This window comes from Neofelis nebulosa, chromosome 1 (genome assembly GCF_028018385.1).
Source record: "Neofelis nebulosa isolate mNeoNeb1 chromosome 1, mNeoNeb1.pri, whole genome shotgun sequence".
Taxonomy (NCBI): domain Eukaryota; kingdom Metazoa; phylum Chordata; class Mammalia; order Carnivora; family Felidae; genus Neofelis; species Neofelis nebulosa.
In genome coordinates this window covers 31,692,945-31,717,512 of record NC_080782.1, presented here as the reverse complement: position 1 = coordinate 31,717,512, position 24,568 = coordinate 31,692,945, and the positions used below count along the sequence as shown (strand labels likewise).

Sequence of the window (24,568 nt, the reverse complement as noted above, 5' to 3'; positions counted from 1 at the left end):
CCAGTGTAATTGGGGCTAGGATAAGTGTGGACTGGCAAGATGAGGCTGGAATGGTAAATTAGAACTAGATTATAGGCCTTACGAACCACATTATGTCATATTAAGGTATTTCAGTTTTATTGGAAGTGGGGGGATTATTATAGGTGTTTAAAGACTAATCATAATCAGACCTGTGCTTTAGAAACATGACAGGTCACAGGGTAGAGGCAGAAGTTTGATCATCAAAGGTAAAGCCTAGAAATATTGAGACCAGTTTAGAAGCAAGAATTGGTAAGAATGTGAACTCCAGTAGTGCTGAGATTGGATAGGCAGGGTATATTTTCTGAGCATTTTTGAAATAAGATGGGTAGGATTTGTTGACTGATTGTATATAATGAATAAAGAGTCCATCTGACTCTTAAAAGTTTCTGATTTCAATGACTGAGCATGCAGTGGATCACCATTAAGAGATTGTGATTAAGAAGTGGCTTGCAGGGTGAGGATAATGAATTTTGAATATGTTGAATTGGTATTGCTCTGTGGGATGACCAAGTTATGGTATCCAGAAAATGTTTGGAATTGGGGATCAAGAACTCAGATATGTGCTGAGGATGACAATTTGGGAGTCTTCTGAAATCTGAAATGAGTGAGATCACCAGGGAAAATGTAAAGAATAAAAAAAGAAAGAAAAGTGGAAATTGCTCCCTAGCGAACACTCTGTTTTAATGAGGGGAATAGAAGGACAAAGACACTGAGAAAATTGTCATAGAGAATGTTGTCACTAACGGATGCTCCAGGAAGGAGAGGCCGGTGATACATATTTGTTAAAGAGGTTGCATAAGATGAATAGTAGAAAATAGGCTGTTGAATTTGACAGTTAGGTCATTGGTGAATTTCGCTAGAACATTTTCATTAGAAAATTACAAACACATCCTGAATTGCAATTACAGTTCATTAGGCAGTAAATGGGTGATGTAAAAATAAAGACAACATAGTCCTCTCAAATTAATTAGAGAAAGAGAAAGAGAAGAAAACCAACTTACTGATTGCCTACCATTGAGCTTAGTGCTTTTCAGGTATTACCTCCTTTAATCCTTGCTTTAATCACAGCAACCCTGTGAAATATATTTTATTATTTCTGTTTTGTGAATGAAAATTTCGAGGCTAAGAAGAGTAAATTTTATCCCAGAGGAGTAGTTTATCCCAGGTCACAGAGCATGAAAATAGCAGAGCAGTGATACTTTTTGATTCCAAACCCATACTCTTTTCCACTATTTTTGGTTTCCTCCCAGTAGCTTATGGCATGCCAACATGAACTAAGTCTGTCTCTTTTTCAAAGTCATCAAACATCCAGGACAGTATAATATTAAAAATTCATTCAGTTTAATTTTTTTTAATGTTTATTTTTGAGAGAGAGAGAGAGAGAGAGAGGGAGGGAGGGAGAGAGAGCACAGGTCCACCCCTCAATTGGGGTTTTCTTGCCCTCCAAGATAGGTCCTTTTGGACAGAATCCTCAAGATGACCCACATCAGAAATTCAGTGCGTTTCACAGCTATAAACCGTACCCCTGACCTTTGCTAGTGTTTTCCAAGTGAGTGCCCTGGTCAAAGGATTAACCACATGAATATAACTACTCCTGCATAAAGCTCAGAATAGCTGCCTTAAGTAGACTTTTTTGCACTGAGATTTTCATATATACAGGGGAGCATGATAATAGTATAGTGGTAATAGTAGCAGTAATAATAATGATGGTGTTCTCTAATGGTATGGTCTAATCAAAACCTTGTATTACTGTTACAAAATAAATATGGAACCTAGGGAAAAACATAAAAACAAAGTTTTTAGAGGCTCTAAGTAGAGAGAGAAGGTAGTAACTCACCAAATTCAAGTTGTCTAAAATGGTTTTGAATGAAAAATATCTCCCTGTGCCCTTATTCTGTCATTTCTGAAGGTAATATCTGTCAACAGTTTGTGTGCATTCAGAGGTGTTCTGTACATTTATAAGTACATATTCTTTATTGAAAAAATACAAATGAATGGTGCCTGGGTGATTCAGCTGGTTAAGTTTCTGACTCTTGGTTTCAGTTTAGGTCACGATCTCACAGTTTTGTGGGTTTGAGCCCTATGTCAGGCTTTGCACTGACAGTGCGGAGCCTGCTTGGGCTTCTTCCTACCTACCTACCTACCTTCCTTTCTCTCTCTCTCTCTCTCTCTCTCTCTCTCTCTCTCTCTCTGCCATTCCCCTACTTGCACTGTCTCTGTCTCAAAATAAATAAATAAACCTTAAAATTGTTAAATTAAAAATACAAATGAATGCTATTTACAAGTATAGATAAAGCTATTTAAGTTTTCCCTTAGCAGTATATCTGCCATCTTTTCAGAGCTACACGTGTAAATCGAGCTCATTTTTTTTTTTTTTAATGTTTATTTATATTTGAGAGAGAGAGAGAAAGAGGGAGACAGAATCTGAAGCAGGCTCCAGGCTTCGAGCCATCAGCACAGAGCTCAACCCAGGGCTTGAACTCACGAGCCATGAGATCATGACCTGAGCTGAAGTTAGACACTTAACCACCTGAGCCATCCAGGCGCCCCTAGCTCATTCTTTTTAATGGCTCCATAGTGCTTTCTGTGAATGCACCTTGATAACCACTCCTGTATTGACATCGTTTCCAATGTTTTTTGTTTTGTAAACAGTGTTTGTTGGATATTTTTGCATATATCTTTGCATACTTGTACAAGTATTATCTATAGGATACACTTTTTTTTATTAATTTATTTTGAGTGAGAGTACACGTGCATGGGGGGGGGAGGACGAAGAGGGGTGGAGAGAGAGAATCCCAAGTAGTCTCCACGGTATCAGCACAGAGCCCTACACAGGGTTCAGTCTCATGAACCGTGAGATCATGATGTGAGCCACCGAGGTGCCCCTTTAAGATACATTTCTGAAAGTAGAGTTGTTGAGTCAAAAGTATGTGAATTAAAATTTGTGATACATACTGCCAAATTGCCTTCCAGAGAGGTCCTACCCATTCCTTCTAACCAGTTTAAAGTGATCTCTTGAAATAAAGATGCAAGTGACTGACTCTCAGTTTAAAGAAGTTAACTAGAAGTTTTCCAAGTTTTAGTTGGAAAAATTTATACATTTGACTTGATTTAAATCAGTGGGGAAAGGGATATGTTTTACCAAAAGGCCCTAAATTAATGGTTTAATTTCCCTTTTTAAATTTCTAGTGAATACCTTCAGGGTTTAATATTAAGAGGCTAGTTTTTTGTTTATTCATATTTAATGGGGAAAGTAATTTAAATAAGATAAAAAACAAAATTATTAACTTATATGGACTTTAAAATATTCATTGCAGATGGGGATAAAAGTATAAGCAGAGGGCACCTGGGTGGCTCAGTCAGTTAAGCATCCAACTCTTGATTTCAGCTCAGGTCATGATCTCAGCATCGTGAGATTGAGCCCCATTTGGGCTCTGAGCTGCCAGTATGGAGGCTGGTTGGGATCCTCTCGCTCCATCTCTCTCCCTTCCCCTGCTTACTCACTCACTCACTCTCTCTCTCTCTCAGAATAAATAGACTGAAAAAAAAAAAAGTATAAGCAGAAAGCTTTGGGGTATGGTAGAACATTTGCATTCGTAATACTTGGTTTTACCCTTTTTAAAATTTCTTAAATTTCCTGAACAGGTGTTCATTTTTCTCATATTTATGCTTCCAAGATTTGCTAGGTACCTAACATATTATGAATGTAGTGAATGTTGTTATGATACTATATACAACTAAAACAATATCTTCTAGGAATATAATTCAAAATATGTTGACTTGATTGAAGAACAACTTAATGAAGCACTTACTACTTACCGAAAGCCAGTTGATGGTGATAACTATGTTCGTCGAAGTAACCAAAGGTACAGACTACTTCATGGAATAATTTATTGCTGGTCCTCAAAAAAAAAAAAAAAAAAAATATTAAAGCCAATTTGTAATAACTCTCTATTGTTTAAAGTGTTCTGAGTACTTGGAAATTTTACTTCCTGCACTGACATAAAAAAATCTTACAGCATGGCATTGATGGCTGAAAAATTCCAGTGTCACTCTTAATATGCTGAATACCTTACTGATCTAATTCGTATACCCTTCATGCTCTTACCCTAGTCTGTTAGTTTGAGGCCAGCTAAACTTAATTTTCTAGAGAAATCCTCATGCTCCTCCACCTTCATGTTTTTTTGTATGCTGAGAAATTATATCTTTATCTAGTGCTTTAGTAGTAGTACTAATAAAGTATTAGTACTTTAAAGTAGTGCTTGGTTAAAGTATCTAGTACTTTATTAGTAGTTCTTGTTTTAATTAGCATATTGTAAGTGAGCCGATAGGCATATCAATATTCTTTGTTATACTAGATTACAGCGTCCTCATGTCTACCTGCCTGTACACCTGTATGGACAACTGGTACACCACAAAACAGGCTGTCATTTGTTGGAAGTACAGGTAAAAACATAATTTAATCATTTGAAATAGCTACAGTGGTAGGAAAAAACCTTAATATTGCTGAAGTAGTGTCTTTGCAAACACTTTTCAAAAGCCTTAAAGTTAGTGGCGTAATTGCTTTAAAAGCCATCTGTCTTATAACTGATGTAGGCATTCTGTGTTTGTAATCCTTAGACATATTACTGCCTTGCATGCCTTTCCTTTCCCGGAGGTAGGTGTTACCTTTTGCATAGCTAATTGGTTACATAGAGTAAGTAACCCACTGAAAGTCTGAGTTTCGTCCTTTACAGTTGGGGAAGTTTCTCTCTTCAGCAAAAACATACTGAAAAAGTGAATTTTGTCATTCTTGTTGGGAAGTTAAACTGAGCCTGATACAGATTTAGTTATCTTTGGTGAGCAGCAGACTGGAAGTATCAGTTCCTGTCTGTACTTCCCTGTTCCCCTGTACTTCATGAAATGTAACCGGATTAGTCAAGCAGTTATTCTTTCATGCTTAGCGCACCAAATTTATGGCTGTGAATATGTCTTGCTACTAGGTGTTTTCAATAAATGTAACCTTTTACTTATTTTAGAAATAGATATATAAGTATTTGCCTGTGTGTCTTCTGAACAATAGTAATCTAGCAGTTTATGTTCATTTTTGTATTTGTGTTCATCTCAGGAGCAAAAGTTTTGCATAAATATACTCTGTAGTGTCCTATTTTTATATTAAGTCTATGAAGACTTCTGGGGCACATATCTTTATATTAGTGTTTTTAATTTAGAATATGAACTCAGAGCCCCTGTACTAATGCTGCTTAAGAAATTTTGCATAAAATTATTTTAGAATTTTAAATACACAAAAGTTACTAAATACAAACCTTAAATGATAGGTTTTAAGATGCAGTAAGAAAATACATTAAAAACATATTGTTACTCCTATGTTTTTCTCTTTCTTTCTCCAGAATATTATTACTGAACTCTGTCATAATGTTCGTACGCCAGATTTGGATAAGTGGGAAGAAATTAAAAAACTGAAAGCATCTCTTTGGGCCTTGGTTTGTAATAAACACTTCTATAAGATCTTCATCATTTTAAGATATTTCTAATTTTCCCATTAATAATAATAAAAAAAATCATTTGATTTGGAACTTGTTCTCAGATTAATGTTCTAAAACCCAGATTGTTTCTGCCCATTTTAAATATTTTTAGGCTGGAAGATAGATGATTAAACTATTAGTTTTTTTGCTGAGATAAATGGAACACTGATTTCTGAAGTTCCTTATTTGAGGTTTTTTTTCACATTTTTTCTCCAAGATGGGGTTAATTTTTGTTTTTAGTAGCTTTCCAAATTTCTTGAAAGAGTTACTCTTCTAAATCAATTTGATATAAGTGACTTCTTTTCTTTCAGGGAAATATTGGCTCGTCAAATTGGGGTCTCAATTTGCTACAGGAAGAAAATGTGATTCCAGATATACTAAAACTTGCAAAGCAGTGTGAGGTTCTTTCAGTCAGAGGGTATGTTATTTCACTCATAAATCTTTCTATTGTATATATATGTTATTGTTAACAAATGGCTGTGAGGGAAGACTATTTTATGATTTAGCCCATTAGAACTGTTAATTTACTGAAAGTCTTAATGATATAAGATAAAAACAAAAAAAGTGTGGGGGAGGCACCTGGCTGGCTCAGTCAGTAGAGCATGTGACTTTTGGTCTCAGGGTGATGAGTTTGAGCCCCACATCGGGAGTAGAGTTTACTTTAAAACAAAAAAAAGGGGCGCCTGGGTGGCTCAGTTGGTTAAGCGGCCGACTTCGGCTCAGGTCATAATCTCGCGGTCCATGAGTTCGAGCCCCGCGTCAGGCTCTGTGCTGACAGCTCAGAGCCTGGAGCCCGTTTCAGATTCTGTGTCTCCCTCTCTCTGACCCTCCCCCATTCATGCTCTGTCTCTCTCTGTCTCAAAAATAAATGTTAAAATAAATAAATAAATAAACAAACAAACAAACAAACAAACAAAAAAAAGATTTTGGGGTGCCTGGGCGGCTCAGTTAAGCGTCTGACTTTGGCTCAGGTCATGATCTCGTGGTTCATGAGTTTGAGCCCCACATCAGGCTCACTCCACACCCCACCCCCCCCACCTCTTCCCTACGTGCACTCTCTTTCAAAATAAATAAATAAGCTTAAAAAAATTTTTTAAACAAAAAAAGATTTTTAAATGCACTAACTTAAACATCTTAAGGAGCTCCTCCTTGCTTAATGTTATAATTCCGTTTTTATTATTATAATGTTGAAGTTTAGTAACTGGCAAATAAACAGTGACAGTGTAGCATATGTTCAAATATTGCAGTAGTTCAATAGCCCAAATGTTCTAGATTGATCCCAGAAAAGCTAGAATATGTCATTTTTTCCTAAGATTACATTACATTCTTTCAAATTACTTCACTGAAATTACGATCTATATTAGAAAGGTTTTAGGGGGCTCCTGGGTGGCTCAGTTGGTTGAGCGTCTGACTTCGGTTCAGGTCATGATCTCACGGTTGGTGGGTTCTAGCTCCATGTCAGGCTCTGTGCTGACAGTTCAGAGCCTGGAGGCTGCTTATGATCGTGTGTCTCCCTCTCTCTCTGTTCCTCCCCCGCTCATGCTCACACTCTCTCTGTCTCTCTCTCAAAAATAAATAAACATTAAAAAAAAAAGAAAGGTTTTCATGTCATTTACTGCTTCTAAGTTACTCCTAACTCATCTAAATACATTTTTTCCACAATTTTTAATGACTTAAAAAAAAATTCAAATGTACATATAGCAAACTAATATTTTTTGGTTGCTTTAAGAAATCTCAGTTTGGAAATATAAACAGTTCATTACTACATCTTTTACATACAGGACCTGTGTATATGTGCTTGGCCTCATAGCCAAAACCAAACAAGGCTGTGATATTCTGAAATGTCACAACTGGGATTCTGTAAGGCACAGTCGCAAACATCTGTGGCCAGTGGTTCCAGATGATGTAGAACAACTCTGTAATGAACTCTCATCTATCCCGAGCACTCTGAGTTTGAACTCTGAGTCAACCAGCTCTAGACATAATAGTGAAAGCGAATCTGCACCATCAAGTGAGTATTGTTGACAAGCTTACATGAAGGTAGCTAAAATTAACATTTGCATCTGTAATGTCACAATTTAAATGTATTTGTTATATTCCCGATTTACTTTTTTCTAAGATAATTTGGCACTAATGGGGTCTTGGAGAATATATTCTCTTCTCACAACAGAGAGGATAGCCACCAGCCTACATTGTTCTCTCTCTTTGCCTTCTAAATAGCTTTTGGAAAATCCTACTTACAGAGTTAAAGAAATAAGCTGTGTGCCAGAAGAACCATTCTCGTTTTTGCTTATTCTAAAATCTAACAAGTAAATTATTTATTCACTTACCTTCTTTGTTTACATGCTTTGTTCACTCATTTTTCAGATCTAGAGATTATTGAACCAGCATGTATCTGTTAAGAGATATTATATTCACATGTTCATTTTTGAGAGAGGAGATATATTTTAAACTAAATAGTGAAATTATTAAAAGATAGAGTGTCAAAATCAAAGAAAAAACAGTATGTGGTTTTAATCCCTGTGCTAAATGCTGTTAGGCATACAAAATTTAAGACGTTCTTTTTAAGAAAATAATGCAACATTTGTCAAACCACGGTTCACCAGGTCTTAAGATTCTATGAATTATAAGACGCACCAGTATTTTAGTATACCACTAAAAAAAAAAGAAAAAAAAATGCTGCCTTTTAAGCTAGGACATACCACTGATTGCAAGATGCAGTCTGATTTTAGAGGTATTAAGTGTGAAAAATGTGCATCTTAGAATCAACAAAATATGGAAATATAATATGCAAATTTATTTAGGGTTTCTTTTTGCTTTCTTTCAAATTATATTTGAAGTAGTTTATAATTACTCAACAAAAAGTTAAAAATAAAAATAGGATAAAATGTCATAGATGTCATTAGACACCCAGATTGAGTCTTTTACTAGAATTAGACACTGAATTTAGATGAGTCCCTTAGTGCCTAAAAGAAAACAGTAAACCTAATTGGTTTAAACATGAATTTAAAATGCTGTGACTTAGGGGTGCCTGGGTGGCTCAGTCAGATTAAGTGTCCCGATTTCAGCTAAGGTCATGCGTGATCTCACAGTTTGTGGGTTTAAGCCCCGCGTCAGGCTCTGTGCTGACAGCTCAGAGCCTGGAGCCTGCTCCGGATTCTGTGTCTCCCTCTCTCTCTGCCCTTCCCCTGCTCATGCTCTGTCTCTGTCTCTCAAAAATAAACAAACATTAAAAAAAAATTTTTTTTTCAAGTACTGTGACTTAAATAAAAAAATAAAATGCTGTGACTTGGTTCCTTGGAAGTATATTTTAAGACTAGGAATTCATTTCTATTGTAATTTGAAGAATAAACTAACAGGAATCTATACCAACTGAGTGAACGTCCACGGTCAAATCTTCTTTTTTATTTTTTAATGTTTATTTATTTTGAGAGAGAGAGAGAGAGAGAGTGCGTGCGCGCAAGCAGGGAAGGGCAGAGAGAGAGGAAGAGAGAGAATCCCAAGTAGGCTCTGTGCTGTCAGTGCAGAGCCCGACATGGGGCTCCATCCCACAAACTGTGAGATCATGACCTGAGCCAAACTCAAACGCTTAACCGACTGAGCCACCCAGGGGCCCCTCCTTCTTTTCTCTTAATTTTATCCTGAATATTTGGAGATTTTAGAAATTCACTGCCATTAAAACAAACAATCGGCAGTAACTGGGTGGCTCAGTAGGTTAAATGTCTGACTCTTTAGGCTCAGGTCATGATCTCATAGGTTCATGAGATTGAGCCCTGTGTTGGGCTCTGCACAGTCAGCTCAGCCTGCTTGGGGTTGTCTCTCTCCCTGTCTCTCTGCCCCTCCAGTGCTTGTGTGTGCATGCATGTGCACACTGTCTCTCTCTTTTTCCCCCTCTCCCCCTCTCTGTCTCTCAAATAAATAAACATTAAAAAAATAAACAGCCAAACAAGAACACACTTCATGTAAACTGTGCCATAATGAATCCTGTAATTTTTCTTTGGAAATAACCGAAGATCCTCATAATGACATAATTTCACATCTCACTCAAGTTCAGACACTTGGTCTCAAGAAGTTCTTATGTGGCTTCTCAGCAGTTTAACCCTTTATTTTTGACATCTTTTCCCCAGATGACTGTTAAACAAAAAATTCTGGAAATACATCACTAACAGCTGCTATGATCTTGTTTGTTGTTTTTTCTGTGCTTTTATTGACAATCCTTTGATCATAGGTATGTTCATAATGGAGGACGACCGGTTTGGCAGCAGCTCTACTAGTACATTTTTTCTTGACATCAGTGAAGACACAGAGCCAGCATTTTATGATCGGCCTGGACCTATAAAGGATAAAAATTCCTTCCCTTTCTTTGCTTCTAGTAAACTTGTGAAGAATCGTATCTTAAATTCGCTTACTTTGCCTAATAAAAAACATCGTAGTAGCAGTGATCCAAAAGGAGGGAAACTGTCATCTGAAAATAAGACAAACAACAGGCGGATCAGAACACTTACGGAGCCCAGTGTCGACTTTAACCATAGTGATGATTTCACACCCATGTCCACAGTACAGAAAACATTGCAATTAGAAACTTCATTCGTTGGGAATAAGCACATTGAAGACGCTGGTAGTACTCCAAGCATTGGAGAGAATGACTTAAAGTTCACCAAGAGTCTTGGTACAGAGAATCACAGAGAAAACACAAGCCGAGAGAGATTAGTTGTAGAAAGTTCAACAAGCTCACATATGAAGATACGTAGCCAAAGCTTTAATACAGACACTACAACAAGTGGAATAAGTTCAATGAGCTCCAGTCCTTCACGAGAGACCGTAGGTGTGGATGCTACGACTGTGGACACAGACTGTGGAAGTATGAGTACTGTGGTAAGTACTAAAACTGTTAAGACAAGCCACTATCTGACGCCACAGTCTAACCATCTATCTCTCTCCAAATCAAACTCAGTGTCCCTGGTGCCTCCAGGTTCTTCTCATACGCTTCCTAGAAGAGCACAGTCCCTTAAAGCACCCTCTATTGCTACAATTAAAAGTCTAGCAGATTGTAACTTTAGTTACACAAGTTCTAGAGACGCCTTTGGCTACGCTACACTGAAAAGATTACAGCAGCAAAGAATGCATCCATCCTTATCTCACTCTGAAGCTTTGGCATCTCCAGCAAAAGATGTGCTATTTACTGATACCATCACCATGAAGGCCAACAGCTTTGAATCCAGGTTAACACCAAGCAGGTGAGCAGATATGCACTTAAAAATGAACAATAACGGTTGCATTTTAACAGGCTTAAATGGAAAGCATTAGCCAGGTTTTACATCTACATCAGCCTCAGAACCGACCTATTAGAATTGTTTACTATGGTAGGCTGTAAGCTCCTAGTTACCCGATATGATTTGAAATGGATTCTTGCAGCTGCGAGGGGGGAAAAGAAATTCTATTAGGCCCTGAAAATAAACATACATGCTTTTCAAGGACACACAAGTCACAAGCTTTTTTTTATTTCTCGCTTCTGCAAGGATCGATTTTAAAAAGAAGCATGTCGGGGGAATCAGGAGCTTAAGACCTACAATAACAAACAACCTTTTCAGGTAGGTCAATTTAAGGCTCCAGAAGTTGACCTTACTATTATTTTTTTAAGTAACGACAGATTTCAGTGAAATTCTTTTCATTTTGTCTTAAGTAGCTGTGATTATTTGGTAGGAACCTAATGAACATTAAATGAATTCCTTGGCTCTGAGGATTCAGCAGTAGTAGTTTGCCTACACTCAAGAACATGTAGGGAGTTTCTGTGTCATATCTAAAGATTAGATCAAGTTGATCAAAATAAACAACTTTGATTTTACCTTTAAAAGATAGGCAATGTTAAATTTGACTGTTGGCAAAGATTTTTGTACCCATTCTTTGTTGTTGTTGGGCCAGTTACTTCGAAAAACTTTCTTAGTTTTTGGTTATTAATTTACATTCATTTAAATGGATTAGTATTTGTCAAGTGCTGAGAATAGTGCCTGACCCCTGTCATCATCATCATCATCATCATGGGTAGTTACTTCCTTACGTAACCCATTTGGCTCTTATACAGCCAAATTCTTCAGAACATTAAGATATTATTAAGCAGTTTTGTTTCAGTGATGCCAATGCGTTTAGTAGAAGGGGTTCCTTTGCAGCAGTAATAAATTGTATTTCATTTGATAGAATTTTATAAATTATGCAGTAATGTCTCATCTACCAGGAACTCACCTGGCTTTAGCAACCTCATCAAACAGAACAAACACAGGAAAATCTCTTAATAGCTTACTAGTCTAAATCTATGCAGTGAGGTTCATGAATTTTATTCAAAAGAGGTAAGGTACCTCTGACCCAAATTCAGAGTGTGTTGATACTTATTCTAACAAGCAGGGATATCAGGTTTTCAGGCCTATGGAAGCAAAAATGAAAAGCTTCTGACTGGTAGAACACTCTTAACAGGAAAGGACAATTGATAAAATTGATAGCAAAGGAGGAAACTTTTATATTACAATAAAGTATTTGAAAACTCAAAGACCAGCACAGCAAGCAGGGGCAGTAAACATAGCACAACAAAGTAAGCAGTAAGAGTTGCACCATCTCACAGCTCAGTGCAGTAACCGAAGCACCATTAACTCTGAAGCATCCTGTTCATTATGTGTCATTGAAGCAGGCATTTCTATCCGAATTGTTGAAAGCACAGATTAGAAAGTTGAACTGCTTAAATATTCATAAGAATAGACCAGAAAAAGACAGCTACCCCAGATCATTTATTTCCTAACCAGTCTGGATTCTTAGAATCTTAGTTCCTGTATTCTCTATTAGACCAGGAGAAGGTGGTTTGGGAATTTTACTCCTGGAGTAAAATGTGAAGTTTTTGGTGTTATAAAGGATGATTAGGTGTTTTAATTTCTTGGGAGGGAAATAAGTAAAAACAAGAAAAAAACAGGAGAGCCAGGAACAGCTTGTACGAAGCCATGACAGCATAACGAAACTTCACGTTCATCAAATCTTTCATTTGTTCTTCAAATTGTATTGAGTACTTGCTATGTACCAGGTTCCGTGGGGGTAAAATTGTGTTCCTACCCCTTTCCTTTATTGAGTTCGTTCAGAGAAAATGAAAATGATGGAAGATAACTACAAGTTTACTTTAAAATAACAGTTTGGAAGCCAGGCTGAGAAGGATTATTATTCTTTGTTTTTTGTTTTTTGTTTTTTTTCTCATAAAATTAAAAAAGCAGGCTTGTAGATACCTGTGATATAATGGATGGCACGAATCCAACAGTCTTAAAAAATCATATCTCACTGAGATGTCTCCTTGGGACATGATACAACAAACACTCGATTAGGAATCCTTAATCCTAAATTCTAATCCTGGCACTGAGTGAATGAGCTTGAACAAGGAACAAGGTTTCATAAATTATGCTATAATGTCTCATCTGCCTAGAATTCAGCAGCTTTGCAAACTTCCTCAATCCAGAACGAAACCAGGCAGACTTCAGTTGCTCACTGTTGTGAATCTATGTAGTAAAGTTCATGAATTTTGGAATATCTAGGCTTCAGTTGCCTTATCTAATGGAATTTGGACTAGATCAGTGGCTTTAAGCTTTTCAAATGTTGCGTTTTAGGTAGAGAAACTCTTTCTTCACAAAAGCATTTCTATGGAAACCCAATATGGATAATAGATTAAAATGGATCTACTTAGTTGAGATAGGGATTGGGAGGGCAAGTGATCCAATAATTTCTTCCTTTATCTGCAGTACTCCTTTAAGAGTTTTATGGAGTACGAGAGGTTTAACAGAATACAATTTAAAAACCGCTGACCTATGTTATGAAATTTGTCAGTTTCAACTATGAGTGGTTTTTAAGCGGACATTAGAAATTAGTGGTTTTTATTATGATAATCTTAATAGCTACTATTTATGAAGGATTTATTTTGTATGCATTATAAAATAATTTTTCTAAATATCAGGTTACATTATTAAATTTTAAATGACTTGGGTTTCCGAATGCCAGTGTACATTAACTCTGGAGCCTTGTGTAGTGCCTTGTATAAACAAAGCAGGCCCCTACTAAATATTTTAGCATGGATGTTGCATGAATAAGAAATCTGTATGAGAAAGATGCATGATATTAGGGAAATATCAGCATACCATATTTATTATGGCATCACTAGTAAGGCGTGCTTTGAGGAAGTATCAGTGCTTCAAATAAGACTATCTTGTAATGTTTACAAATGATAACATTATTGCTGTTTTGTGTCTTGTCTTCTGTGTTACATAAATCTTGTTGCCACACAATAAGTGTTTATTCTTATTATTCATAAAAATAATGTTAAATGGAGTTAATAGACATGCCCTTAGTTAACTTATAGCAAAGTTTGTAGTTTGAAAGGATTGTGAAGATAACCCTTGGATCATACCTGTGACTTCTAAGATTTGTTTTGTTTTGTTTTGTTTTGCTTCTAGATATTGAAAGTTCTAATTGCCCACCTTGACACTTTTACCTGGGAGGCCATAGCAGTTGTTTTTCCTAACGGTCTCATTACTGATGATCTTTTGTATGTCATTTTGTAACAGCTAAATAATTTCAAGTGTTTGTATGCTCTTAATAAACGATGGCGCTGTTTAGTACTTGACTAGCTACTTATCTTTTATGAAGTTACAAAAATAAATTATAATTTCATATAAATTGTATCTGATTAATATTACAAATCAAGAAACTAATGCAAGTGGATTTTTGTTTTACGGTTTTGTAGGTTCATGAAAGCTTTAAGTTATGCGTCATTAGATAAAGAAGACTTACTGAGTCCTATTAATCAAAATACCCTGCAGCGATCCTCGTCAGTGAGATCCATGGTGTCCAGTGCAACATACGGTAGTTCAGATGACTATATTGGTCTTGCTCTTCCAGTAGACATCAATGACATATTCCAGGTATCATAAGTCCACTTGTTTTCTTACTAGTTGGTTTCCTATTATTTCATACCCTGTGACTCCTTACTAGAAATTGTATCTTCGAGCAAATACTGTTTTAGGGGAAGATCATTTTTTAAGGCAGTTTTGTTTAAAGACGTTTCATGATGGAAACTGTTTCACCTTTCTCTACTATTCTGTACTTTTTAATTCAGTATTTTCAAGTCCCGGAACATGATCGATCCTTCTCTTCCCAAACCAAATCAGCATCTTGTTTTATTTCTTTATCGGTATATTCTCTATAGAAGTTTAGTGAAACTTTAACTGCTTTTTAGTCACATTTGACTTACCCTTGTGTGTTTTTTCACATGTAACATTGTGGACGTTTCACAGTACATTCCTTGGTTTTTTTAAACCTGTGTATCCTGTATAAGACGGCCACATGTGCCCAGTATATAAGGTGGCCCTGATCCCAGCAGATACTCACAAATATCTCCATGGTAGATGGTACTGAAGAAGACGCATTTGCTCAGGAGTCTAAAGACATTTTAGATAAATTCTAAAATAATCATTCAATATTTATTGAAATTACCAAGAATAAGGACTTTAAGAATTTTATTTTGTCAGATGTTGGTAATTTAAGCTTCTTTAGTGAACTTTTTGTGGTAGGTTCATGTGCTATAGTAATTCTATTGAAGATTGCATTTAATTTAATTTTGCTAATATTCATAAAGTGAACTTCTTCATAATTTGTCTATTTTAGGTAAAGGATATTCCCTATTTTCAGACAAAAAACATACCTCCACATGATGATCGAGGTGCCAGGGTGTTTGCCCATGATGCAGGAGGTAATGCATGGTTTAAGTTCTTTTGAGACTCCTCTTTATATTAAAAAGAAAATTGTTTTTAAAACAAAATTGATATAAAGAAAAATATTTTTAGTAGGATGACATTAAAAATTCAGATATACTTACTTTTGGGTCAGCTTAAAAATTATACCAAAATAATTGCGTTAATTTAAAATTAAACCACAGTATGTTTTTATTTTTATGAGGGGCTTAAAGTGTTCTTCCAACTAAGCCTCTCAAGAAGACAAAAATTGGATCAGTTGATTTAAAAATTATGCGTGAAAAACTTGCAACACTAATTCTTTCAAAAGGTCTAAGAAACAGGTTTGGGGAAAAGAGATGAAAATATATTTTACGTGATCTCTGTTTTGAACTGTAAGATTTTAATGAATGTATGCATATCAGCCACAGATTAAAGCGTCATAATCTTGATCCTTTTTAAACAATTACCTCTTTAGACTTAGAATTATTACATTTCTTTATGGAAATACTGAGAATAATTGAAATGATGCCTTAATTGTATAATTTTAATTTTCCATCTTCTATTTAGAATTTCATATGAAACTAATATATAAGCATATCTTCTAATTTTAATTTCCTCATTTAAAGCAAATTAGATTTTGAGTCATGGAAAGACTTCTGATTTTCTTCCCTAGTTTTTCTTCTTCAAAAATTCACAGAGTTTGAGGTACCTTGAAAGAGATGTCATTGATTTTATCAGATTCTGTTTCATGTTTACTTATGCACAGGTCTTCCATCTGGAACTGGAGGTCTTGTAAAAAACTCTTTTCACTTGCTACGACAACAGATGAGTCTTACAGAAATAATGAATTCGATCCATTCAGATGCTTCTCTGTTTTTAGAAAGTACAGAAGACACTGGATTACAGGAACATACAGATGATAACTGCCTTTATTGTGTCTGTATCGAAATTCTGGGTTTCCAGCCCAGTAACCAACTAAGTGCAATATGTAGTCATTCAGGTGAGTGATTATGAGCTTTTCCACGTCATCTGAGTCTGCTCCAGTCACAAGTCATGTCCCAGCTCTGATGACCATCCCTCTTACTCCATTCTTACTACCCTAGCCTTAGTTCAGTCACTCATCATTTCCTATTGGAGTGTTAGTGTCTCTGTCTCCAGTTTTGGCCCCTTCCAATTCATCTTTCATACTGTTTTCTGGGATTAGTCTGTTGACAGTTCTTTAACTGGCTATTCATGCCCAACACATAAGACTCTTTGTGTGATCTGTCTGTTGTCTTTTATTGTTTTTTTTTTTTAATGTTTATTTATTTTGGAAAGAGAGAGCCAAGTGGGGGAGAGGCAGAGAGAGAGGAAGACAGAATCCCAAATGGGCTTCACGCTGTCAGCACAGAGCCTGACATGGGGCTCGAACCCAAGAACCGCAAGGTCATGACCTGAGCCGAAAACAAGAGTCTGAGGCTTAACCATCTGAGCCTCCCACACACCCCCTTTTTTTCTCTAATGTTAGTAAAATACAGTGTTCTATTAGTTTCAAGTGTACAATATAATTATTCAACAATTCTGGTCTTCTTTCAATATTTTTAAATTCCAGTATGGTTAATGTACAGTGTTATGTTAGTTTCAGGTGTACAATACAGTGATTCAGCAATTCTGTACATTACTCAGTGTTCATCGTGATAGGTATGCTCTTGATCCTCTGCATCTCTTTCACCCCTGGCCCCACCATCTCTCCTCTGGCAATCACTGTTTTGTTTTCTGTGTTTTAACTGTTTTTTTGTCTTTGTTTTTGTTGTTTTTTGAGAGAGAGCTTGTTGCGTAGGGGCAGCGGGAGAGGGAGAGAGAGAATCCCAAGCGGGATCCACGCCCAGTGCAGAGCCTGACATAGGGCTCAATCCCACGACCACGAGATCACGACCTGAGCCTAAATCAAGAGTTGGGCGTTCAACATGCTGAGCCACCCAGGCACCCCTAGTGTAACATGATCAGAGCACTTACGTTAGACTACAGCTGGGCAGAATCATCAACACAAAGTCTGTTGTATCGTAAGGTGTTGAGTACGTCATGTAATTGAGTAAATACTCTGCTGAACGTGAAACAGAATGGCTTTGTGGGAACAGGACGGTTGTAGTGTATTAGCTGTTTACTCTCATGATCACATGGCTGACCGAGAGCTGTGGCTCGCTGTCACTGTCCAGCATCACGAGAGAGGATCATACTGCAGATCGCTAGCCCAGGGAAAGATCTAAATTCCAAATTTGAAGCAGTTTCTACTGAATGTGTATCATTTTTGCACCATCATAAAGTCGACCTGTCATCAGTTGAGGACCATCTGTATTAGCAACTTCAAATTAATATGTGTGTATATGAGCATTTAAAGTGTTTCCATAGATATCCTTTCTTGGTGAATATCATTTAGCCACAATCAAGAAAAACCTGGTCATAACTAAAGTTCTCTGAGTTACTCTTCTAAATTTCTCCTTGATAGTCTGATTCAGAGCTTTCCAACTGATGGGTTGCGGCATGCTGATGCACCATAAATAAGATATGGGTATGCTAAGTTAATTAATTCCCTTAATGTTTCCATGCCCCCTAGGGCCTGGGTTTGGACAAACCCTTGGCCTAGGCACTTTCCACTGTGAACAGCCCTGTCCAGGGCCCCAGTGTGCTGTAATTATTCTCATTTCCTGTGAGTGAGAGGTTTGGGCAATATTGTTCTGATGTATTATACACGGTAGAAAATAGTGTGGTTTTAAATCATTTGGCTCTACATCGTTTATGATATTTTAGTTTCTGCAAGCTCTGCTTCATTTATATACTTATTCATCAAACACTTATGAAACAGTTACGATGGATTTTACTATACTGTTTTCTACTTAATTTTATCAAACAAGAAATAGGGAAACCAGCCCTCCAATTACCTAGTCAGAAGACAGTCATAGCTAATTTAATCCATTTGTGACCTGTAGCTGGGAGAGTGATCGGCAGAGAGCATCATGGGGTTTGGGACTTGTGAAACACTTGCTGGAAGCAGAAAGGTGCTCACCTTGGCATAGCTGTCAGAGCCTCTCAGCTGGTGCGCCAGTGACGTGAAGTGTTTCTAAGGAACAGCAGGGGAAAAATCTGAACTGGGAAATGATTGCAGTTTGTTACTGATACCCATCTCAGAAGCATGAAGGGAGGAAGGCCAAATGGTTAAAAAGTCACCGAACTTTTATTCATTCATGCCCTCAACATAATATTTATTATGCCACTACCGTGGGCCAGACATTAAACTAGATGCCAGGAAAACTTTTGTGAGGGAAGGAAAACAAAAAATAACACACTGTTCTTACACTCTCTGAGCTTCAGTTCAGTGGGGGAAAGAAATGGATGAATGGATTGACTGATCAGTCACTTGATCAATTGATTATGTAAATATAACACTGCATTTGTAGTAAGTGTCATCAAGGGTAGGTACATGGTATTAGCAAAGGATTACAACCAAATAGGCAAGTCAAAGAGGAGACTTCTGAAGAAGTCATTATTGAGCTGTGGTCTAAAAACTGAATAGAAGCTAACAAAGTAAAGACTGGCATATAGAGAATTTGAAGAGAGAGTGAACAGTCTGAGCAAAGGTCTTCTCTTATGAGAGTGTACGTGGGAAGTAGGAGGGACTGAAAAGACACCTGTGTGAATAGAGCTCAGAAAGCAAGACGGAAGAGGATGTACGATCTAGAGAGATAGGCAGAGACCTGGCCCTGCAGATGTCTTGCTGCCCAGAGTATGGTCAGAGGACCAGCAGCATCAGCATCACCTACGAGTTTGTCAGAAATGCAGAATCTCACACTCCACACATAGAATCAGAATCTGCACTTTCGCGAGATTCCCAGGTTGTTCATGTGCACAGTACAGTTTCAGAAGCATTCCTGTAGGCCACCTGGAAGATTTTGTATATCAGAAAGAAGACATCCGTATTGTCCATGGCAGAGAACTAAAAACTAATCCCTGTACTATTTAATGACCATTTTAAAGGAACATCAAGACTAGAGCTTATTTCCTTCTTTAGAACATCTGGTCTGGCAGTTGTTCAAACATGTAAAGCTCAAAGGAAAGGCTGTTGGAAGAGGGTATTTGCTAACATCCTGTTCTGCTTCTGCCACCTTCACAGATGTTCGTGCAATTATACAGTTCTAGTGTACCTAGAAGAATGAGTTGTTGTTGTTTTTAAATGAGAACGGATGACATGTTCAGAGATAGGATGTGATTCTAACAGGTTAGACATGTTAGGAGTTATCGCTGGCTAAAGGGAAGGCTGAAATACATAAAAGTTTAGAACTTTTCAGAAACATGTCGGTTGAATATAGTTTAAATTTCTTACTGTTCTTGTGCTGGAATATTTTGTCATCATAGTCCCTGGGGAGTTCATCAACTGAGTCTAAAATAACACGTTTGTCTCTTACCTGGTTATTCAGCACTACTGCTTTTTTTATTTTTTTATTTTTTTAATTTACATCCAAATTAGTTAGCATATAGTGCAACAATAATTTCAGGAGTAGATTCCTTAATGCCCCGTGCCCATTTAGCCCATCCCCCCTCCCACAACCCCTCCAGTAACCCTCTGTTCTTCTGTCAGTTGGCTTTTAGTTTTGCTGATTGTTTCCTTTGCTGTGCAGAAGCTTTTTATTTTGGTGAGGTCCCAATAGTTCATTTTTGCCTTTGTTTCCCTTGCCTCTGGAGATGTGTTGCATAAGAAGTTACTGTGGGCAGGACCAAAGAGGTTTTTGCCTGCTTTCTCCTCGAGGATTTTGATGGCTTCCTGTCTTACATTGAGGTCTTTCATCCATTTTGAGTTTATTTTTGTGTCTGGTGTCAGAAAGTGGTCCAGGTTCATTCTTCTGCATGTTGCTGTCCAGTTTTCCCAGCACCACTTGCTGAAGAGACTGTCTTTATTCCAGTGCATATTCTTTCCTGCTTTGTCAAAGGTGAGTTGGCCATACGTTTATGGGTCCGTTTCTAGGTTCTCTGTTCTGTTCCACTGATCTGAGTGTCTGTTCTTGTGCCAGTACCATACTGCCTTGATGATTATAGCTTTGTAGTATAGCTTGAAGTCTGGGATTGTGATGCCTCCTGCTTTGGTTTTCTTTTTCAAAATCGCTTTGGCTGTCCAGGGTCTTTTCTAGTTCTGTACAAATTTTAGGATTATTTGTTTTAGCTCTGTGAAGAATGCTGGCGTTATTTTGATAGGGATTGCATTGAATATGTAGATTGCTTTGGGTAGTATCGACATTTTAACAATATTTGTTCTTCCTATCCAGGAGCATGGAATCTTTTTCCATTTTTTTGTGTCTTCTTCAATTTCTTTCATAAGCTTTCTATAGTTTTCAGTGTATAGATTTGTCACCTCTTTGGTTAGATTTATTCCTAGGTATTTTATGGTTTTGGGTGCAATTATAAATGGGATCGATTCCTTGATTTCTCTTTCTGTTGCTTCATTCTTGGTGAATAGGAATGCAACCGATTTCTGTGCATTGATTTTATATCCTGCAACTTTGCTGAATTCATGAATCAGTTCTAGCAGTTTTTTGGTGGAATCTTTTGGGTTTTCCACATAGAGCATCATGTCATCTGCGAAGAGTGAAGTTTGACCTCCTCCTGACCGATTTGGATGCCTTTGGCACTGCTGCTTTTTAAGTACATCTTTAGTTCTCAAATCTTTTGGCAATAGTTTTACTTTTTAAATCCATGAATGATGAAGTAGCATGTGTTATTTTAAGTGGCTGAAAGACACATGATTTCCTTAATAACCAGAATTTTAAAACTATGCCAATTTATAACTTTTCTTTTCCAAGGAACCAAAGCATTTTCTGCTTAGTATTATGTAAATAGTAATCTTACGAAGTGCTTAGAGGTGAGGGGAGGGGGTGATATCTGTTTTGTGGAAAAAAAAACATAGGGGGAGATTGACATTGGTTTGGTTTCCTGGGCTTTAAAAATAGGGCTTTTTTTCTGTACTGTGACAACGTGCTATAGTAGAAAGACTACTGGACCATCTGTCAAGAGCTCTTACCTTCTGGCTAAGTGTGTGTCTCCTTTCTCTGAATTTCTTTTCTTTCATGAGATGAGAGCCTTAATTAATTTCCAGTATGTCTTATAGTACGAAGGTTGTATGGTTTTATAGGTTGACCCGTGTTACTCCCTAAAAGGATAGCCAAAGACTTCCTGATTTCCATTTGCCCTAATCACTTTAAGTGCTCAGGAAAATTTTAAATAAAAAAATTAATGTCATCTTAGAAACACTGAGATGTTTGGTTGACTTCAAAATCCCATCTAGGAGTACCTTAGCAGTGCATGGGAAGGGTAGTAAGTTTAATTCTAAGGAATGAACTGATGATAAGCCCAGGGAAGTATGATTCTTATATTGGTAATTATTAAATGGGGAGAAAAGCAAGTCATAGAATAATAGTATAGTATAATCTTACTTAACACACCCAAAGAATAAGAAAAAGAAATTTAAGATAGCAAAAGATCTTAAAGATACATATATGTCAAACTTTTTAACCATATTCCCCTTTAGGGAGGCATTTAGTTTGGGGGTGGGAGTCATGGGTGAGGGAGTAGATAAGGTACCTTCATGTTTTATTCTATATATGTCTTTATTTGAATTCTTTAATCACTAGTTTTACGTTATTTTTGTAATTTAGGAAAATTTATGTATAAAATCTTTAGAATTTAACAAATTTCACTATCTGAACAGTCTGAATTTATTTCCAAGATCATTATGGAAAATGTTGAAAATTGGAAAGAAATTAAAAGGAATCATCTCCTCTCTGGTATATAATGCAAGCATAGGAATTAAGCCATTATAATGATACTTTAATTGCAATAATTAATTTTTTCTTCAGACCTTCAAGACATTCCATATTCTGATTGGTGTGAGCAGACTATCCATAATCCCTTAGAAGTGGTTCCTTCTAAGTTTTCAGGGATTTCTGGATGCAGTGATGGAGTGTCTCAAGAAGGCTCAGCCAGCAGCACCAAAAGCACAGAATTGTTGTTAGGTAAGTTTCAGATTCAAATCCAAACATTGTTAGTAAAACTATACTTCGTTTTGTGGTTGTTGTTGATAAATAATGGTAATTCATGTTATCTCAAAACTGTGGCAAGCCTGTTTTAGTCAGGTGTACTTATCAGTACCTGTATTTAGTCACCTGTATCAGCTGCTGAGGTGTGTCCTTTTAGTTGGCTTCTTGCATTAGAATTTTATTTCCAGAACGATCAGTAGATTATGCGCAGTTTATCTCTGTCTTAGATCTTTAGTTTAAGAACAAATTTCATGAGTTGTAATCATTTTCTATTGTGATAAAGATAAAATATTTTAATCGCCTTTTCAGGTGTTAAAACAATTCCAGATGATACACCAATGTGCCGCATACTCCTTCGTAAAGAAGTTCTGAGATTAGTCATTAATTTGAGTAGTTCAGTTTCAACTAAATGTCATGAAACTGGGCTTTTAACGTAAGTAAACCATGAGTATTCTCTGTTCTGCTCTTTAGGGTAAAAAAGATCCTTGAAACACGTCAAAAGTTAGACTAATTAGCTTACATCCATAGTTCTGCGTGGTATGTCTGTGTGAGGCTAGATTTCCTTCGTGTACTTCAAACAAAATAATGTATTACAGTAACAAATGGAATGCAGAAGTAGGTATGCGAATCTATCTTCTGTTAAGCCGGACTTGAAGAGATCTGTAAAAATGTAAAACAATACCACTCTTCCTACTTTTTAGTTTTGGAAAATACTTTTTATTAAATATATGTGTTTATGTTAACAAGTAATGGGCTTATTTTTTAAAAGAATTAATGTATATTTTGAAATCTTCTCAATTTTAATTTCTAATATGGTAATTAACAGTGACTGTAACCCACACAAAAATAAGCTTTTTGGGGTCTTGAATAATTTTTAAGAAAGGGTGGGAATTGTGAGACTGAACAATTTAAGATAAGTGGACCTATACAAAAACAAGTGATATTTTCTTGGTTTAATTTTTCCCCCCTATTTTTCCTCTTTCTCGTAGTACAAGTTGCAGAATTTTTATTGTTTTTCTAAAGCAGAGCAGCATGATAAAAGAAAATTTACATTGAACCATTACCATCTTCGATCTGCACTGTTAAAAAGCAGTGGTCCTCACAAGAAACACAGTGCAGAGTCTCCTGTGGGCCTTTAAAAAAACAGGAACACAGAGGCGCCGGGGTGGCTCAGTCGGTTGAGCGTCCGACTTCGGCTCAGGTCATGATCTCACGGTCCGTGAGTTCGAGCCCCACGTCGGGCTCTGTGCTGACAGCTCCGAGCCTGGAGCCTGCTTCCCATCCTGTGTCTCCCTCTCTCTCTCTGCCCCTCCCCCACTCTCACTTTGTCTCACTCTCTCAAAAATTAAAAAAAAAACAAAAAAAACCAGTAACACAGAGGTCCTACTGCAGACTTTCCGGCCACACACACTCTAGCAGTAGCGGGTCTTTAGCCTGTGTATTACCCCGCATACCCCACCCCTGATCCTGAGTTAAAAGCCACTGTTAGAAGGTGGAAGATAGAAAGAGATAGCCCAGTTAAGGATATTAATAACTTCAAACTAACTTTTAAAACTTCTTTCTATTTTTCGTTTTATTTTTTTTTAAGTTGGACGTGGAGCCCAACATAGGCCTTGAACTCACGACCCTGAGGTCAAGCCCTGAGCTGAGATCAGGAGTCGGACACTTAACCAAAAACTTACTTCTATTTAAAAATTTAATTTTGAAAATAGTTACGTCATCCTAGGTGGATAGATAAATTTTGCAATTTCTCATGCTAGTGAAAAAGAGTATTTCTGGTAACCCCAAACTTAAAATGTCTAGTTTAAGTGTGAGCTAGGGATACTTAATATTTTATATTCTTAGGCCAATATGCCATCGAATCAATGTCTAGAGGAAAAACATTTAAAAAGTGATATTTTGGTGGAAAAATAGGTAAGTTGTTTTTACAGTTTTTATCCCACCATCATCTTTTCTTCGGTTTTAGAATTAAGGAGAAGTATCCTCAAACATTTGATGACATCTGCCTTTATTCTGAGGTTTCTCATTTGCTCTCACACTGCACATTTAGACTTCCGTGTCGGAGGTTCATACAAGAATTATTTCAAGATGTACAGTTCTTACAAGTAAGTAGCACTCGTACTTAGGAAGTTTACCTTTCGAGAATAATTCTTTGTTTGGATAAGTTAAAGGACAGATTGTATCTGTTGATACGCCAGCAAGTCACCAC

The 24,568-nt window shown here is 36.9% G+C and overlaps 1 protein-coding gene across 9 annotated transcripts in view; it reads left to right on the top strand.

Annotated features, from left to right (window-relative positions):
• Positions 1-24,568, top strand: part of RICTOR (RPTOR independent companion of MTOR complex 2) — a 122,412-nt gene that overhangs the window by 93,239 nt on the left and 4,605 nt on the right. For 6 of the 9 annotated variants that reach the window (XM_058717945.1, XM_058717983.1, XM_058717995.1 and 3 more), the window contains 13 exons: positions 3,778-3,887; positions 4,380-4,467; positions 5,412-5,504; positions 5,858-5,964; positions 7,328-7,557; positions 9,775-10,783; positions 11,066-11,137; positions 14,311-14,488; positions 15,231-15,315; positions 16,065-16,298; positions 22,180-22,335; positions 22,669-22,792; positions 24,326-24,464. In XM_058717945.1, coding sequence (XP_058573928.1) covers positions 3,778-3,887; positions 4,380-4,467; positions 5,412-5,504; positions 5,858-5,964; positions 7,328-7,557; positions 9,775-10,783; positions 11,066-11,137; positions 14,311-14,488; positions 15,231-15,315; positions 16,065-16,298; positions 22,180-22,335; positions 22,669-22,792; positions 24,326-24,464 — 2,625 coding nt within the window. The remainder of the gene's footprint in view (positions 1-3,777; positions 3,888-4,379; positions 4,468-5,411; positions 5,505-5,857; positions 5,965-7,327; positions 7,558-9,774; positions 10,784-11,065; positions 11,138-14,310; positions 14,489-15,230; positions 15,316-16,064; positions 16,299-22,179; positions 22,336-22,668; positions 22,793-24,325; positions 24,465-24,568) is intronic. The other 3 variants (XM_058717966.1, XM_058718013.1, XM_058717955.1) reach the window with 3 other exon arrangements.